The sequence below is a fragment of the Harpia harpyja genome, chromosome 9, assembly GCF_026419915.1.
Source record: "Harpia harpyja isolate bHarHar1 chromosome 9, bHarHar1 primary haplotype, whole genome shotgun sequence".
Taxonomy (NCBI): Eukaryota; Metazoa; Chordata; class Aves; order Accipitriformes; family Accipitridae; genus Harpia; species Harpia harpyja.
In genome coordinates this window covers 35,894,295-35,912,157 of record NC_068948.1, presented here as the reverse complement: position 1 = coordinate 35,912,157, position 17,863 = coordinate 35,894,295, and the positions used below count along the sequence as shown (strand labels likewise).

Below are 17,863 nucleotides of genomic sequence, written 5' to 3'. Positions count from 1 at the left end.
CTCAAATAGGTCTTCCATGCAAAACAGGTAGAGTTAGTGCTGGAGATCCCCTCTTTTTTCATTACTAGTTCCTCCAAAATGGCTATTTATGGCCAGATCACAAAATCTAATGTTTGAAATATTGAGATTTACAAGCAGGCAGTACACAGATGTTATGATCACAATCACTTTTTCTAGCTATGGCTATTCTGTAGTGCTACTCTGTGTGTGCATCTTCCTCTAGGTTTTTAGCTGTTCTCAATACCACCTAATACAGCACTGCTGTCAATACTCATTAGGAACTGACATATAAAGCTGCCTCAGCTGATGGGTTTAATAGCTTTCCTCACTGCAGTTATCCTTTATCCTTCTTCCAATCTGTAGATTTATTATCACTGCTAATTATCCATTGTCTTGGGTTGATTTGTTTGCAGCACAAAGGTAATTCAGTAACACTGTTTACAACCTACATCCCTTTAGGTGCAATGAGCTGCAGTGCAAAATCTGTAATAAGAAGCCTGAGGTGAAAAAAAAAGTACCAGTTTTTCACCTCTTTAATCAGGACAGATAACAACTTCATCCCCTTTCTCTTTACTTATCCTGCTCAATACCTCCTATAAATCGGGTTATCTGGTGGTTCAGCACCTTCTAGAGTGAGTTAGAGATTAGCTGCTGCCCAGCAGAGTAACATAAAACACTTAGCACTCCCACACCTTTTCTTTGGCCCCGTGCTGGACAGTGCTCTGCTAGATCAAATGTGGCATGTCACGCTATGAAAAACAGATGGAAGGATCCTTTAATGGCATATTAGCTGGAAAAGTATTTAGAGCTACAGAACAAACACAGCAATGCACGCAGGCCAGCCTTTTCAAAGCTGCCTAATGCATTCAGCTCACCAACTCCCCAGTACTACAAATAGAAATCAAATGCCCAGCTTCCTACTTACCTTCAAATATCTCAGCATACACAAGCAGCTACGTGTTACTTTCTGAAAGTTAACCTCACAAGAAGAGCTTACTTTCAGTATGGTTATGATTTCTCTCCTTATTTGTAGCCTGCTGGGTGTGAGGGCAGTTCATAAAAGCTTTCAAGAACAGGGTCTTGCCCTAAGGGTTTTGCTTTCTAATCCTTACAGACAATACACCCAATATGATGACTCAGATTAGAAAAGCATGTGTACGCAGCAATTGGTGAAGCAACAATCAATCATGGTAGCTCTGCTAAAGTCAGTGGTGTTAATTTATAACAGCTCTGGGAAGTGCACAGAAGACCTAAATGATCTTTATTTTAAATATTGCTAGTTTTTTGCTTTTCTATCCTATATGGATGCTACTCTTCTTCTGTTCATAGTTTACCCAACTGCTAGAGATAACGGTAATTTTCCTTACTGAGCAGTCAGCAGTAAATGTAATTCATCTCTCTTTTGGGGCCCTGGAAATCCTTCCCAATGGTAGGAATGCAGTGCAGTATTTTCTTCCCCTTCTCTATTTCTTCGTCTCTTTTATCAAGATTTTCCCATTCATATTACTGTTGATAATATATGGCAAACCCGAAACCCCTTCCATCACAGGAAGTCAAAGTCTTTTAGGAACAGGACTGAAACAGGCTCCCCACTTCTGAGAGTGATGCTGACCAAGTGTTCGCATTTTCTACGCTGCATATAGAAAAAGCCTGTAAAGGCTTACCAGAGGTGACACAGCAGGAGAGGAACAGGCCTGTGAACAGAACCTCTAACCTATCAGTATTGTTTGAATTGCTTTCGCAATAGCCCTGTGCTGACTAGCCACAAGGAAGGAAGATCTGTGTTTATTCAGACAGTGCTCCTACTGCGTTAATGTACTACCGTGCATAATTCGGTTCACTCCCTGTCATATTAGTCATTCTCTTTGACTTTACTGGTGTTCTTGGGCTGATAAATTTATAGATACAGTAATAGGATTCTGAATTAAGACACAATTTAAGAACACAGTTTCAATTGCAATGATTTGTGGATATGAGGTCATTTAGACCAGTCTACTTTCCTTTGCCAGAGAAGATTTGTAGCTATTATTCCCGCCCCTGCCCCCCCCCCCCCAAAGCAATGATCACATGCTGTTTGCTTCAGCACTGGATGTTGCAATACCTCAATGAATAATATACAAGAAGCAGAAAATAAACAAACCCACTATGCCTGGGGATAACATGTGGTGTGTTTTTCTTTAGAATGATTAAATGCGAATGCATGTCATAGGATGTAGGGATTGCTCTGCTGGGGACCCGTGAATATGAGAGCATACAGCCCTCTATCTAACCAGGCAAATGGCCACAGAGAAGGTTAAAGGAGCCCCTAGGCAGACCCAGCATATGCACTGGCTACTCCCTGGCTGCTGTATTTGCCTGGCTTTTTTTCCTGTAAAATACAGGCACTTCATAGATTCCTGGGTCAAATTCCATAGTCTTTCACACCTAGGAAGTTTCACTGAAGACAACAGATTTCCACCACAGAACCAGGAAGCTTAACTTGGCTTTGCCAGCCTTTCACCAGCCCTATGCCACTAAAACCAAAGAAGCCTTTGCAGCCAACAGAATGGGCCACACAGTTCATGACTTATGGGATGGTCCCACACATCTTTCACTAGTGGGCATCAGCTGTCCCTTCCTGTTCCAGCATCAGGAAAACATTTAAAACCATTTCCTTTTCTTTTACATGGAATTACTCTCCTGTACACCTTAAGCAAAGCTTCCATCTGATGCCTTAACAACTGCACAGATCAGCATCTTTGGTAGATACAAGAGACTAATATGCCTGCAAGACTAAGTTTTCAAAACCAAGACTGCTTTGGAATCTCTCACATGGATTTTCTTGCCTTTAGCGGTAGAAAGGAGAAAGCACACTGAACAGTGCTGATTTTTAGAACGTGAGTTAGCCCTGTACTACATCTCAAGACAATGACCACCTGCCCAGACCCACTGGAAGCAAAAGCCATTTAAAAAAAAAAACAAACTTAGTCTCTTCAGTCTCTTGTGTTCTTGCATCTGGTTCAAAGTAATTTTAAGCAAAAATGCAAATCCTCTTTTCACCAAAAGGGTGTTTCAGCAAGAAAATGTGGCCTGAGCTCTGCATCTGTGATAACACATAACAATCAACATACCAACAAACATGACTAATTTATTTGAAGTGAATAGTCTGACCTGTTCTCAAACCCACAGCCAATCCATTTCATCCATAACGGCAAGTCACACAGGCAACTACTGATGTCCCACGTTATCATCTCTATCTATTGCACCTCTCAGCATGCAAATGATATCCTTGCCTAGGCAGTCAGATTCATTTCTCAGCGAAGAAATACATCACTAGATTTCAACAAGCTTGTTTATCTTCAACTCACTTTTCAGGAAAATAAAGACTGTGACAGACCTTCAAAGGGTGATCCCCTCTCCCATCCACCCAGCAAACACCCAGTTCATTGCCTTTGGATTTCTTCTTTCACCACAGCTATGCTTGTTATGTGGAAAAGTATTCTGTTTCTACTCCTTTGTGAAAAGGATTTTCAATAAAAGATAAGCAACAATGTCAGAAAAGACCTCTATAACGGAGGTTTCACTCAGTAAACAGGTGTCTGAGAGATTATCTCGCTAACTTAACCAAAGCTGCAAACATCAGAACGATTCTGGGATGACTAAAATCCCCCTTTTTAAAAATAAAAGCCTTTTATCTGCCAAGCGACACTTCCTGTTCTAAAGGCTATTCTCCTCGGTAGTTGTCAACTATGTATTAATCTAATTCATATAAGCCTTAGAAATAAATACTTTCATGTGCAGAATCTTTTGGGAAACTCTGATTCCCTGAGGCTTTAAAAAGCAATTGTTACTTATCACCGTGGAAATTTCCCTTGAATTTAAAGCCTGGTAACAAGGAAAAAAAAGATGCATCAAATATTTCAGTGATTAACAAGTTTCCCAGTTTTTGTCATCCTTAAAGGATTTTCATCTGATCAGTAGGGAAACTGCTAAAGAAGAAAATAAAAGGAAAGTGATCTGACCCAGTCAGGCAGTTCTTGCGTTCCCAGGTCCTGTATTCGCCACTCCTGTCGAACATAATGACACTCACTTCTAACAGTCCCTTACAATCAACAGCAATATCAAACACATTAGGCCTCATTTTAAAGGGTATATGTGCTGGCAAAGACAAACGCTACTTAACTACAAGTAGATAGTTAAACCTCTCCCTAAAGAGCTCTCATAACAAAACCACTCTGTGTGGGAGAGGCAAAGCACTGCCAGAGCACTTAAAGAAAAGCAGGTAATTGAAGTTTTGTTACATTTAAACTCCATGCCTGTGCAATAAAAAACTGATTTTAAAAGCCCTGTAAAGCTGAGAACTTTTCTGGTGCCTTACTGTCTGTCATTGCACAGAAATGGCCCCACTAAAGCAGCGAATTGCCATGGTTTTGTTGCATAATGTGGATAATGTGGGCACGTGATAAATAGCATGGCATACATGTTAAAAGCCTCCTAGTGATGGAGGCTTTCAATCCTCTTCACAGCGTTCGAGGAGGAAAATAATATATTTCAGTGACTAGGAGCAACATTCAGCGTGGATTAACTTCAAGTTGGTTGAGATTCATCCCATGTCCCCAATGTCTTTGTGTGCTACCACATTAGAAACACGCAAAAACAACCTACCGTACCTGAGTATGAACTGATCCACCGTAGAATTGTTGGCAATTGTCACATAAACATTCACAACCTCTCCTTGTTTGACAGGCTTTGAGGGCAACCAGACAACAATATTACTATCCAGCCGTAGCTCAGTTAGCTGAGAAGTCTCCTGGCCTCGATAGAGGCTGACAGATCCAATCCTCTGTAAGTGGGACATGGTTTCATCCATGCCATCTTTTCCTGGCCGGATAGCATTTCCCTTCCTTATATCCTCAGTGGTACACTCTCCCTTCTCGTCTCCTGGTTGAATAGTATAGTAAAGCTCCACAGGGCTCCCTTCAAACGGATCTGGTGGCTTCTTACGGCCCGTGACAACCATAGGGGGGTTAAACCAGCTTGGCAGGAGCTCCAGCTCTGCCACACACAACCCCAGATCCCCTTTCAGCCTGCAGCTGCCTCTGACTTCCCGCGTCTCTCGAAAGGCAAACACCCGCAGGCAGGGCAGCCATTCCGTGGTGCTGTAGTCATCCCAGTCCCTGCCCACAATGTAGAACAGGACCTGGACTTTGGGTTTGCTCAGGTAAATTTTGTTGCTCATTATGTAGGCCTGAAGTTTCCAGTTATAAGTAAACTTGTTGGCAGATCCAAAAAAGTTGGACGTTAACATTAGGTCCTGGGGCACAACTTGCTCAACGGAGAAAGGTCCATAGCTGGCATTTAATATAGGTGGTCTCTTGGCTTTATATGGGAAGAACGATTCCACCCTGGACTGCAAGCTGGAATTTCTCATAAAGTCCTGGTTGGCTTCTTTGAGAAAGAAAGATGTCTCAGCACTGAAGACCCGATAGCTCACAGGTAGGTATGTTGGTAATGAAGAAAATCTCTGATTACTGTCCAAGACCCCTCGACACTCTGCCACTAATAAAAGAAAAGGTGATGTGAGTTAGATCAAATCTGCTTACAGGTTCAAAGGGACATTTACTACAACTTTAGCAGAGCTACGTTAGGGACAAGCATTATTTCATGCAAAAAATATTTACAGTGTAGCTCTATGTTTAGATGTAGCTAATTCTTTTTTGCATTACATTCACAAAAGGAAAAAAAAGGCAGGCTTTAGTGCTACCTTACATTTATCTATGATGTGTGATGTACAAAGGGTTGTCTGCGGCATGATCAATTATTCACACTTCTGGAAGGAGCAGGAAGAGGAAGGTTCACATAGGAGAAGCAACACTTGTCCCAATAGCCATTTTACGTGGCTGAACTGAACTGCAGCAATGCTTTGCTAATACACAGCAAATCTATAAAATACTCATTGAATACTTTGACTATCACCTGGGTGAGAAATAAATATATTACTTGTCACTCCTACGCGATGTTTCACCTCCCTAACAAAAAACTTCAAGCAAACTTGTGTAAATTTGCACACACCAATTCTCTTAAGGACTGGCCACCGAAGTCAAAGCCTTCCAAAAGCAATTCTGTAAGTAAACAGGGTATCTTTTAAATCACCCATGTGCTCGCCTTCCCCACTCTTTTTCTGGTCATACCACCCCCTACTAAACTTTCTGCCCACTTAGAAACTTCCCTTCTGTCTTTCCAATCTTTCTGTTCAGTTACAACATGCATAAGGTATTTGGTACGTCAGTATGGTCCACTGAACCACAGCCCCCAAAGGACTGCTAATCACTATCCCTGCAGGAACACTGGCCAGGAGATCAAAGATAGTTTCTGTTCTACAGCCAAAGACAGAAACTGCTTTTCTAAGAACTGACACGCATACCATTTCACACTCTTCCTCCATCAAGAAACTTTGCTCTCATATTACTGTTTCTAGCAGTTCTAGCAGTCTGTTTCTATGCCTCTCTAATTTAATATTGACAGTACTTCAGGTTGCTAAGTTATTTAAATGCAGATGCACATCACAGGCTAGAAATATTTCAACAAGTACTAATATATGATGCACACAGAGAGAAATTAGTACATACTGGCCAATTTTAAGTTTCGGCTGAATATCAGATCCCTTTTGACCTATATGTTGTTTTCCTGTTATAAAGATTAACAACACGTATTGTCGAAAGGTAAAATTTATTACCTAAATTAGGGTAGGTAACAATGGAGAACAGTTAAAATACATGTGGATTACATAAGACTACTCACAACCCCTCTTCCTAACTCATACTGAAGATATTAACTATGGGTACAGAAGGTAAATGAATGATGATGCATTTAGTGCTAGACTGTCTTTAGTATTTAAAAACAGACCTTGCCCTCAGACATACATCAGTTCCAATGTCCTTCGGGAATCCTAACGGAGTCAGGATTTAAGGTCCTGTGTAAGTAAGTTCAGCTCTTTAGAGAAGAAAGGCAACCGTAAGGGCAATGCATAATGTGCAGATTCATCTGAAAGTCAGAAACACCTAAAGATCTCTAAAAAGCCTTATAGAGACAGAATCTTTTATCAGCTTTTTCACAAAGGGCTACAGCTTGAGGATTTTTGCAAATAATAGATTCACTGTCCTTCTGGCATGTCTGACTGCTCGCATGCTAATTATGCAAATTTAATTAAATGTTTTCAAGTAATAAATAATCAATATCTGTCATTACACCAAATGACTACTGCTGACAGACTACTTCACTACAATCCTGTTGAGTGTGCACATAGCTAGCGTGCTGGCACTACTTGGTGCTGGGAAAGTGAACAGCTTTGGAAAGCAGGTGTTGGGCAATTAAGAAAAGAGGAAAGAAACAAACATGGAGGGGGAAATAAGAGCTCTCAGGCAGCCATAAATTTGAAATAAGGAATTAATTCATGCACCACCAGTGGATAGTAGAATTAGTTCTCATAAATGAGCAAACTGCCATGACTGGACAAAAATAAAAAAAAAAATTAGAAGACAAAAAGAGAAAAAGGTAAGAGGCCTGTCAATGAAAACACCAGCACATAGTGAATTACCAGCATGACACCTTCTCTGTCAAGTAGGTTCACATTCAAAATACAACATCAGTTTAGCACACTGTTACAGTCCTGTAACTCTCCAATCTTTGGCATACATTTTAATTCTGCTGGAAAGGAATCTACAAATGTCACCTCCTGAGCTGACTGATTTCCCCTTAGCTGAATCAAAATATTAATCTGTTAGGGTTACATCCCAAAGTCCTGCAACACTTAAATAAGGTATTCAAAGAAGATCCACTTTGGACCACAGACCTTTCAAGAAACCAGCAAAGCCTAAGTATTTCTTCTGGTCCAGGAGCAGAACAAGAACTTGTTTTACTTAAACAGTAGCAGTTCGGTCTCAGCTTCCTCTCTAAATCCCTTCACCTGCCCTGGATGAGCTGGCTGAGATTTGGTCAGCTTCCTGCAGCCCTTTGCAAAGAATAATCATTGACATTCACATGACACATACCACCATTCTTTTAAAAACACCAGGTTTGCTACACAAGAAGTCAGCTTCTTACTGGTCAGTTTGGCCTGAATTTGACTTGACAAATCATTAGAATTTCTTTATTAGGTGTCCTCTTGTCTCAGGCCAAGTCCCTTGTAACATTAGAGGTCAGCAAGCTCTAGTTAAAGAAAGCATGTAAGTGCTTCTGTGAATGTAAGCACTAATTGACTTAAGCATGCTGGTACATTTTGCTGAAGTGTTTCCATGATTAGATATACTCTAGATCTGGCACCATTGCTACTAAGGGATACCTTTGGCTTCAACAGATCTGCAAAAAACCAGAAATAAGCTCAGCAGGCTGCAGACAAGTGAAGTCCTGTGATTTCAAAGGGCTGTTGATCAGGACCTATGCTTGAAACTTAACAGCTGTTTTTTTGCAATTCCCAGGACTTTTGCTGTAGCACGTTATCCTCAGACAGACAGTGGTCTCATTTTTGCAGGCACTCCATTTATCCCGGATCAATCACGTGGATGAGGTATGTAGGACTTGACCCAATATTAAGAAAAACAGCATTAAGAAAAACAGCCATGAAACTTCTGCTTTAGTAAGCTGAAGGCAAACAGCAAAACCTATGTGGTCAGACTGACAGCAAAAAAAAGAAAAAGCTTCACTTTTTTATTGTAGTCTAAAGATTTTCACCCACTTTTGTACCGTTCATAATGGAGTGATATATTTTTATAGTGATGGCTGTACTTTAGACAATTTATTTAAGCACTTTAAGCCTTTTACTGATAGAACTGGTAGTTAAAATTGTCTATTTTATTTTAGAATCCCAACCATGTGCACCAGCAACTACAGGCCATCATTTAAGGGACTTGTTCTATACTCTTCATCTCTACCCAATAACCTTCATGTCCTGGTATAATTAATTACCAATGTTTCCAGAGAACATTTTTGTATGCTTGATCAGCTCAGCTACAAAGTTCTTTAATTTATCAGAGAATCTATTTAAACAAGATGCCAAGGTTTTCCTGAGTTTCATATCACAAGTTATTATTTTAAATAATCATTAAACATAAGATTACTTTGTCTACCTGAAAAATAAACAGACTGCCTGTTAGGAGGCGGGGGGGGAAGTGCTTTCAGGTGCTCTGGAACAGATTTTTCCATTTTAAACTTTTTTCTGTTCAACCACTGAAATGTATTTCCAGAGGTTCATGTTAAAGCAAGGTGTAAATTTAAGCATTTTATCCCTAAGACAGTATCAGTTGTGGGAGCAATATTTCACGGCCACTTCAGACTCTAATGTGGGCACAATTATATCAGGAAAATGGAACTGGGTTTCTGTGACAGAAGTGCTATAAGCACATTTATACAAATATAACTTACATCATGGAAGTTTAATTTCCTCAAAACAGTTTAGCTAGAGGGTATAGATATCCTGAGAAAACCCCGGATGCTTCATCTAAGAGTCCTGATCCTTAAAGATGCTTGTTGTCCTTCCAATTGGGTTCAAATAAGTGAAACTCACATTTCATGCAGGCTTTCACAAACTGAAATGGAAATCAAGAATACAGGGAAGGGTAAGAAAGAAAATGCAGAAACACCGCTTCTGTACTGAAGACTAACTGATTACAGCAGGCCTGACTTACAAGCAGGCAGTAAGTGCTTTACCCTTCTAACATTATCAAACAAGAGTTACAACTTGTCCAGCAATGAAGTCCAGCATGGAAAAGATTAAGAACCATCAAACAAAGCTAGTATTAGCCAAGAACAAAAGTTAAAGCTTACAAGTAATTACTCCTCCTTTGTAACAGCCTGCTGACTTTTTAATCCTTCTTCTGGCATCATATGCCTCTGCAGCACTTCATCTGAACCCAAACAGGCATCTGTTAAGCACATCACCGGCTCCAGTGTGACAGACCAGCTCAAATTCCTATAACATAGCAAGTTCATTTTTGGAGCTGGATATGAAATGGTGAATTCTGATCTGTATTATTATTTCTTGGATTCCAGTGTAAGAGGAATTTTCTTTGGGGGGATTTCATATGGAGCTGGAGCCCTGGGTGCTGGATTCACTGGAACAGTCATAAAAGCTTAAGATTTTTAAGCCATTCTTTTATGAGATTGGTTTGAAACAACTTTCTTTTGGACTGGGAATTAAGGGTTTAGATTGTGGGTGGGAGATTACTGGCCAATGGCCATGTATCTTCACTGACTGATGTTTGATGAGCCACTGAGCCTTCAAGGAAACCATCTGCCTGTCTCCTCAGCCAGAAGGCTCCTAGCCAGAGAAAGCCAGTAAGAAGCAGAAGACATCTGCCTATGCAAAGAAGGAGTAATGTGAGAAGCTTTCTCTGCACCTTGTATGGCCCTCACAAAGGCACATTTATAATTACTCCTTCCAGGAAACAAACCATATGAAAAGTGGTAGACAAATTTCTATCTCTCTGTGTTCTCCTGTTACCCTAGCACATCAGTACAGCTGAAGCTTCCACCAAGAATTCTGTAACTTTTAAGGCAGGATCTTCTCCTTCCTTTTCATAACAGCTTTACCCACTGCCTTGTTCCATTCTTAAGCGTACCTATAATTGAATGCTGAACCATATTGGGGTTTCCCCCCCGCCAAATTCCATGCCACTAGAGTTCTAAGAAAAAAATCCTAGTATTATTTACAGCACCACCACCACCACCTAAAATCCTGCAAATCCTGCAAATATTATCCCCCCTACTTACATGGAGTCCCATTCCCATGCTGCCCCTGCACCCAGAGAGGCTAACCATACTATAAGCGCATTATACAAACCACCCTCTCACAAAAGTCCCCACCCTTGAATTCTCTTCTGTGACTCCATCTTACACTACAAACCTGTCATCCTCTTGCACAGCAAACCACGTATTCCAGCTCAGGAAATACAGAGTAGGGAAAGAAAAAAAGTAGAAAAGATGCACTTAAATCAGCACAGATGTTTCCTTCACCACAAAATGTCAACAGCTACGTTTTCTGGTTCATTTTCCTTTAATTTTCTATACCAGCACCACATTTAGTGACTTCAGAGTGTACAAAATCTTTGTACCAAGTATTTTGCTTAGAACAACCTTAATTGTACTCTCATCCCCTCCATGTTCCCTTTTCTTAACATCTAGAAAAGGGAATTTTGCTGTTAGAAAGGCTGAGTGGAACTTAAAACCAAACAAGCTCGAATTCAGAATACGGAACACATTTTTACCTGTGAGGTTAACTATAGCAACGAAAGGAGCAATGGCTTGTCCATGTCTTCACATCAAGACTGGATTCCTTTCTGAAAGGTACTTTTTTCTCAGCATAAGTTACTGTTTAAGTACTGGGATAACTGGAGCCTCATACTCTGTTCTGGCTTCAAGTCTACAGTTCTATGACCATTCAAAAAAATCAACTGGGAAACCTACATGACAGGGTAATTGCAGAAGCCACATTTTCTATTTCTCATGCTTGTCCATCAGATATGCTTTCTCATCCAGTGAGAGAACAGAGAGACTCTTTGACTAATTGCACATAGGCAGCGTCAAGTGTTACATGCTTATGGCGAATGCCTGAGACCAATTTGTGAAGTTAAAAATAAACTGTGGAAACAAATCTGCCAAAGAAATCCATATAGCAAACATTTGAGGGAAATTGCAGCCTATTCTCAAATATTCTGTGAGCACCCAATGAGGGCAATTTCATCAAATAAATGATTGCTAACAAAATTATGTTCTCGGTTCATTTTAGAATCCAGATTTTATTAAACTGAGACCTGAAGTCCAAGGATAAGTTTATAATAGCAGTGATTTGTCAATTGACCTGGGACAGTATATTCCTATTCACACATATGGGAGTAGACACCCTTGGTAACTAACCAGACATATTTTAAGCCCAGATGTAGATGGAACCTTATTTAGCCTAGATCAGAGTTCAGTTAAACCACATAACACAAAGATTGTCAGGAGACACTATAATCAGTTATTTTGAACAAATTTCCTATTTTATTTCAGTGGGACAGATTAACTTATTTCATTCACTATATTGTTAAATGAAAAACTGCAATAATATTCTATTAAATAGGCTTCTCTCACATACTGAGAGTATATCCTTAAAGAAATTATCCTTTGTATATTACTGCAGCCAAAATCGTCACTAACTCTCAACAGACATTTGTGGATTTAGTACAGAAGTGAACACTTCCCCCATTCTTCTCCAGCAGAGGCCGAACACAGAAATTTCAGAACTGTCAGGAAAACGACAAAACTACCTAAACCAATGAATGAACAAAGGTATACCAGGAACTTCTGCACTTCTTTAAAACAAAGGGATGGTCACCGAAAATAAATGATGGGAATTCGAAGTGGATAAAAAAAATATTTCATACAGCATGTGACTAGATGATAGAGCTCATAGCCAGGGAGGAAGGCACAGAGGACAAGAACTTATCCAGACTTAAACTGACTATTTGAGTGTTTGGAAAGATATACAAACCATCTAGAGTAATGTCATTAACTACATGTAAAACTCCTTATTTTAGTGTTTATCTATTAGAAACCAGGATTAGACATCTGCATTATAAAGCATTACTCAACATCTGTCAGGTTGTTCCATTTTCCTCAGGATTACTGACACAACAGGCATGTGTATAAACCTCAAATAGCTGTTTTGTGATATACAGCCTTTTCACAAACAGAAAAGAGAATCTTTAAAGTCTAATTTGAAAACTTTCAGAAAACTGCACATTAGAAATGTATTTCCAATCTTTTAATGACAGCCTACAAGCTCCAATTTGTAATGGTCTCAGGTCTATATATCTCACCCTTTGACTGCAGAAATTCCAAAATATCATTTTATTGCAAACCTATCTTCTCTATCACCCTCAATTCATATAACTGAGACATGTTAGTCAAAGACTGTCTGACATTCAGGACTGAAATCTATAAACTGTTTTCTCAGACTGGTTGATGACCTTAAAAGTCTGTAAAACAACAGTGTATATGCAAAGGTCAGTGAAGGTTTCAGAAATCACTCCCACTCCCGGTGCTGACATTACCTGCTGTCTGTACTGCTGAGGCCATCTAACATACTTAAGCTAGTTTACTGTTTAGAATCAAAGATAAATATCTGGAACTCAAATTTCCGCTAATGAAACCTTTTGTTAACAGATAAGGTTTCGAAAACTTCTATATAGACACCATTCAGGTATTCAGACTTTCTTCCCCTTGCCAGAAGCTGCAAATGTCAGTGTCCTGTGAGCAACATACAGTAGGTAAAATGTCATATGATGGCCTTTTGTTCCAATGGTGTTTGCCTCATTGTGGTAAACTCCATGGATTCTGCATTCATTCATTGTGTCAGCACTAGAAGTCCAAAGCAAATAACACTTAAGCTGATTCTGTCTGATGGCTGTAGAGAAGAGGAGAAGAATTTAGGACACCAGAGTTTATTCCCAGCTACATCGAAAACATATGGTAGTCACAGGAAACCTCTGCAACCCAGTTTCTCTAGCAATGAAGTGAGAAGCTATCACTAAGTTTGATTGACTTGTGATTAAAAAACACATTGAGTTCATCAGACAAAACACTAGGTAAAACACTGTCTCTTTTTTTTCCTTTTCTTTCTTTAAATCAGGCAAAAATAACCCAGTGGAAGTCACAAAGTGGGGAATAAGTAGACAATATGGTCAGGATTTTCTAACTTAACCAATAACTTTTTAGAGATCTGGACTGTTTCTCTCCCATTGAAGACACGCTGCTGAAGAGGCCTAATTTTCATGGGAATACAATTATGTGAAAGATGGGTATCTGCAGAGGATGCCTCAAATTCAGCCCTACAAGATGGCTCACAAAAAAACCCATGAAATTTTAAACCTTGGCCAGAATGTCATAATGATTAGTTACATGAATATCACAGCTAGATTTTGGGGTTTTTTTAATTACTGAAGTGCCACAAAAATGGGGACATCTAAGATATAAGTTACAAACACAAAACAAATAGTTCTGGCCTTGGCAATGTATCAATTGCTTGTCCTCCTGTGCTTCTTTCTCTAGTTTTTAATACCACTGTGCTTTCCTCTGCTGTTTAAGTCTTTGTTAGATGCTGATAGGCACTCACTCCTCTGTTTAGACATTAAATTGCTTTGCACAGGCTCCTTGTTTAAAAACAGATTAGGGTCCTAAAGCCTGAATGGTGTAATTTGCTCAGCACTTTCCACTGCCACAAAAATCAACAAGAACCAAGAGTACAAAGCTCAGCAAGAGTAGTGCTCAGATCCACGCAGGATGGAGCTTTCAGCTACAGAGGTGTAGAAAGAGGACACAGAGCACTCAATAAATGAATTACAATGCTTTCCTCCTTACCATCCAGTAAGAAAAAGGGAGAATAATTTTTCTTGTAAATAGGTACATTTTGAGAAGCCAATTAAAAATAAAGCCAACCAGCGACATAAACAACAGGACTTTGTATGACATTAGTGCCAAAAGGCCCACACTGAGATACAGTCTCCACTGTGCTCTGCATTACACAAGTGTAAGGGATATCACTCAAAGAGCTAGGTATAACCTGGCAGTGAATAATTCCAAGGCTGAAAATGAAAAAAGGATTTCTTACCATCAGATCTGAACCAGGCTTTCCCTGGGGTTAATAATACACTTTTAGCATACATTGTGACATGTTCATAACTGGCATCTCACGTTTCAGGGCCTGTATTCTCAGGGTCCTGGACTCTGCCATGAAGTAAACCCCTTCCAGACCTATCACCCCACCTCAGGAATTAAATACACAACAGATTGAAGAATTTTTCCCACCACCTAGATAGGGAACTGAGGCAGTGTAACTAAATTGAGTTTTCCATGAGTTTTTATCAAAGCTAAGCACAGAAGTCAGGCATCTTTAGACTCATTTGATGTTGTTACCCACAAATCCAGTCTTTCCATTTCCAAACCTCCTTTACACCTAGATTGATAACAAACATGTCAGAAGCTGTGTGATTTTTTTAGAGGTTGGGCAATTTAAACTTGCTCCTGCCAACAGTAATCCCATGCAAGCCAATGGGAACACTGCAGCAACAGGAATTCCTGACCTGCAAAATGAATTGCAGGTTTGGGCATCACATCTGGAAAAGAACTGTTTTCAGGATCAGGTATTTAAAATACACCATGAAGGCCCACACCACTGGAAAAGCTGAAATAAGCTTTTAGCATTATGTGGCCTGTTCCTTAACACAAGCACCCTACGTTTTAAAGGCGATCTGAATTATCTTTAGGCCCTATAACATACCAACTGCCACATGGATTCTCTGGGGTTTTGTTTACATGGCTGAGAGTTTTCCATGCTCCAACAGACTGTGCCTCCACAACCCTTAGATACTTGTGACAGAGCAAAACCCCTCCTGGATAGCAGTTCCATTTCTTCAATAGCACTGTCCTTAGACTTGTCATCATAATGAGAACATTTACACAAGAGCACTGATAACTGACTAAAGGGGTATGTGACTTGGATTAGTGGTAGTTTTAAACAACTGCCCTCAATAAACCTTTCAGCTTCCTATCTTATGGTCTTGAGGGAGTTTTATTTTTCAGAGGAAGAAAAATGTTATTAGCAAAAACTATTTCCATCATCCTACTCAGTATTTGTTGTACAATCTCTTGTTTTGTTTGCTTTAATTTAGGTCCAGAATCTGCAAAGCTTGAGCTTGGTCGCAGACCTCTCAATGTACCTTTCAATGTTCGAGATCCACACACAGAGTCACACGGAAAAGATTTTGATGACTGCCTAAGGTAGTATCACACCACATGGCAATTGTGCTGGTTTGCATTCTGGGGAGACAGAACATAGCAGATCACAGGTAAATCCAACTAGCTGCACGTGGCACATGAAGTGAGTGACGGTGGCATTACACTGCACATGTATCAGGTGAAAGCATCCAAGCAAGACAGTCTAAGAAGGTAATACGATGTAAGAGTCTTACTGTTAATGTATGAAACTTGGCAAGACAAGGTAGCAAATGCTTCCAAGATTAGACCCTAGTCTGTCAACTTGTCTGAGCAGTAACTAAGTGCCTCAATCTCCACTACCTGGCATCTCCAGGAATCTATGCAAATTTGGTGTAAAATATCTAACTTGTGGAGAAAAAGACCATGGAAGTACTGACTTAGATTAGCTTTAACTGTTGCAGGATTTCACCCTTAGAAAAGTTTCACTGCTGGTATAAATCAATAAAGTTCCATAAAAGTCAGAAAAATTACTACATGCTACACTAGCAATGTCCCAGCCCCAAAGATGTTTTCTAATTGCTTCGTGAAAAAAAAAGAAAGTTCATTATTTATACGAAAATTTAAGAGTGCAGACAGACACTTACCCTTCTTCACTCTCTTCTCCTCCTGCTCTGTGGAAGAATTTGGAACAGTAACAGACATAATGCATGTACATTTTTAATACTTGCATGCATGCACGCTGTGACTTAAAACATGCCAGAATATCCCAATATTCTGGCTACAACCTGGCTAATCATCTCCATTTCAAAAATGCAATGAGGATTTATGAGGAGATTAATTGAGAAATGAGGCTGAGGGGGTGGGGGATAGCTTTACCCATTTGGGAAATGAACTCAGCGTCACCTTTAACCTCCAAGTAATTCTTTGTCACAGAGCACAAAGCAACTCATCATACCAGAACAGCAGCAGGCCAGAAACCAAGCGGAAATCTATCTGGTTAAACACCTTCTTTCCCAGGGATTAAAAGGGATGGTTAGAGCACTGGTGGTGTTGTGGTCATAGCACCTCCAAGGGCTGGTTTTAAGGTGGTATCTCCTAAAAGGTGACCTAGCTGCTGCTGCTTAAGAGAGCAAAGACCAGTGGATACCAAGGTGATCAGCTGCTCCCCAAACCCCAAATTGCTGTTTCTCTCAAGTATGCTGTCCTGACTCAAAAGCTTTGTGCCAGCATCCCAGCTCTCCACAGCAGCCACTGGGTGGTCTGCTTGGTGACTATTGGTGCAGAGGGCCAGAAGCAGGAGGGAAGAGGGTCCTTAAGCCCCAGTCCCCAGAGCAGCTGAACTTTGGCCATTCTGTAATCTCTTCTCTCCAGTTTACCTGCAACAGAGAAGTAAGCAGGTGAAGAAATGACAGGAAGAACAAAGCACTACGGCAGTTGTGCTGTTTGTTAGTACTGGGTATGGGAAAGTCAAAACTACAAGAGGAAGAATGAGATCTAGAAGAAGGAATCCTCCAGAGGGACACAAGCAGACCTGACAGAATACTAAAGCATAGTGAGGAAATGCAGAAGAATTATGTATAATGTGTTTTTAATTCTGTTTTTATTGTTTAAGGTAGAGAGGATGATTTAGAAGTCCCTCTCTGAAGTCTCTTTTATTTGCTCTAATGGTCTTGCTATAACCTGCCTAGAAAGGTTCAACCCAAAACACACCACCTGTGCCATACCTCAGTAAAGTGTCTGGGAGAAGACATCTGGCAATTCCAGTTTTGGAATTAGGATGCAGAAGCCAACGAGACCAAGTTCTTCTTTCCAAGACAAAGGTTGTACCAAAGGAATAAATTCAGAAGCCAAAAAACAAGGCATGCCTAAGATTAAGATACATTACAAGAACCTGGATCCAGTCTGCAAAGCAGAGCAATGGTCTGGCGAGTCTTCCAGAAGGAATGATGGAGTGCATTAATGAAAGAGACAAAGTTGGCCTGCACATCTCTGAAGGTACAATAGAGTAAATCTGTATTTTCTGGGGCAGGTAGAAAACCGAATTCTTTTCTAAGAATCCTACCTTACTGTTGCTTCTCAAGTATCCTTAAAGTCATTGGCAAAGGCAAATGACAACGATGGATGCAAGTTTGTT

At 40.1% G+C, this 17,863-nt stretch overlaps 1 protein-coding gene across 2 annotated transcripts in view; it reads right to left on the bottom strand.

Moving 5' to 3' along the window:
• The window catches only part of TMEM132C (transmembrane protein 132C), a 223,250-nt gene that overhangs the window by 153,465 nt on the left and 51,922 nt on the right, over positions 1 to 17,863 (bottom strand). The window contains exon 2 of one of the 2 annotated variants that reach the window (XM_052797469.1): positions 4,650 to 5,538. The exons of the other annotated variant lie outside the window; for it this stretch is intronic. Coding sequence (XP_052653429.1) covers positions 4,650 to 5,538 — 889 coding nt within the window. The remainder of the gene's footprint in view (positions 1 to 4,649; positions 5,539 to 17,863) is intronic. 2 annotated transcript variants of the gene reach the window in all.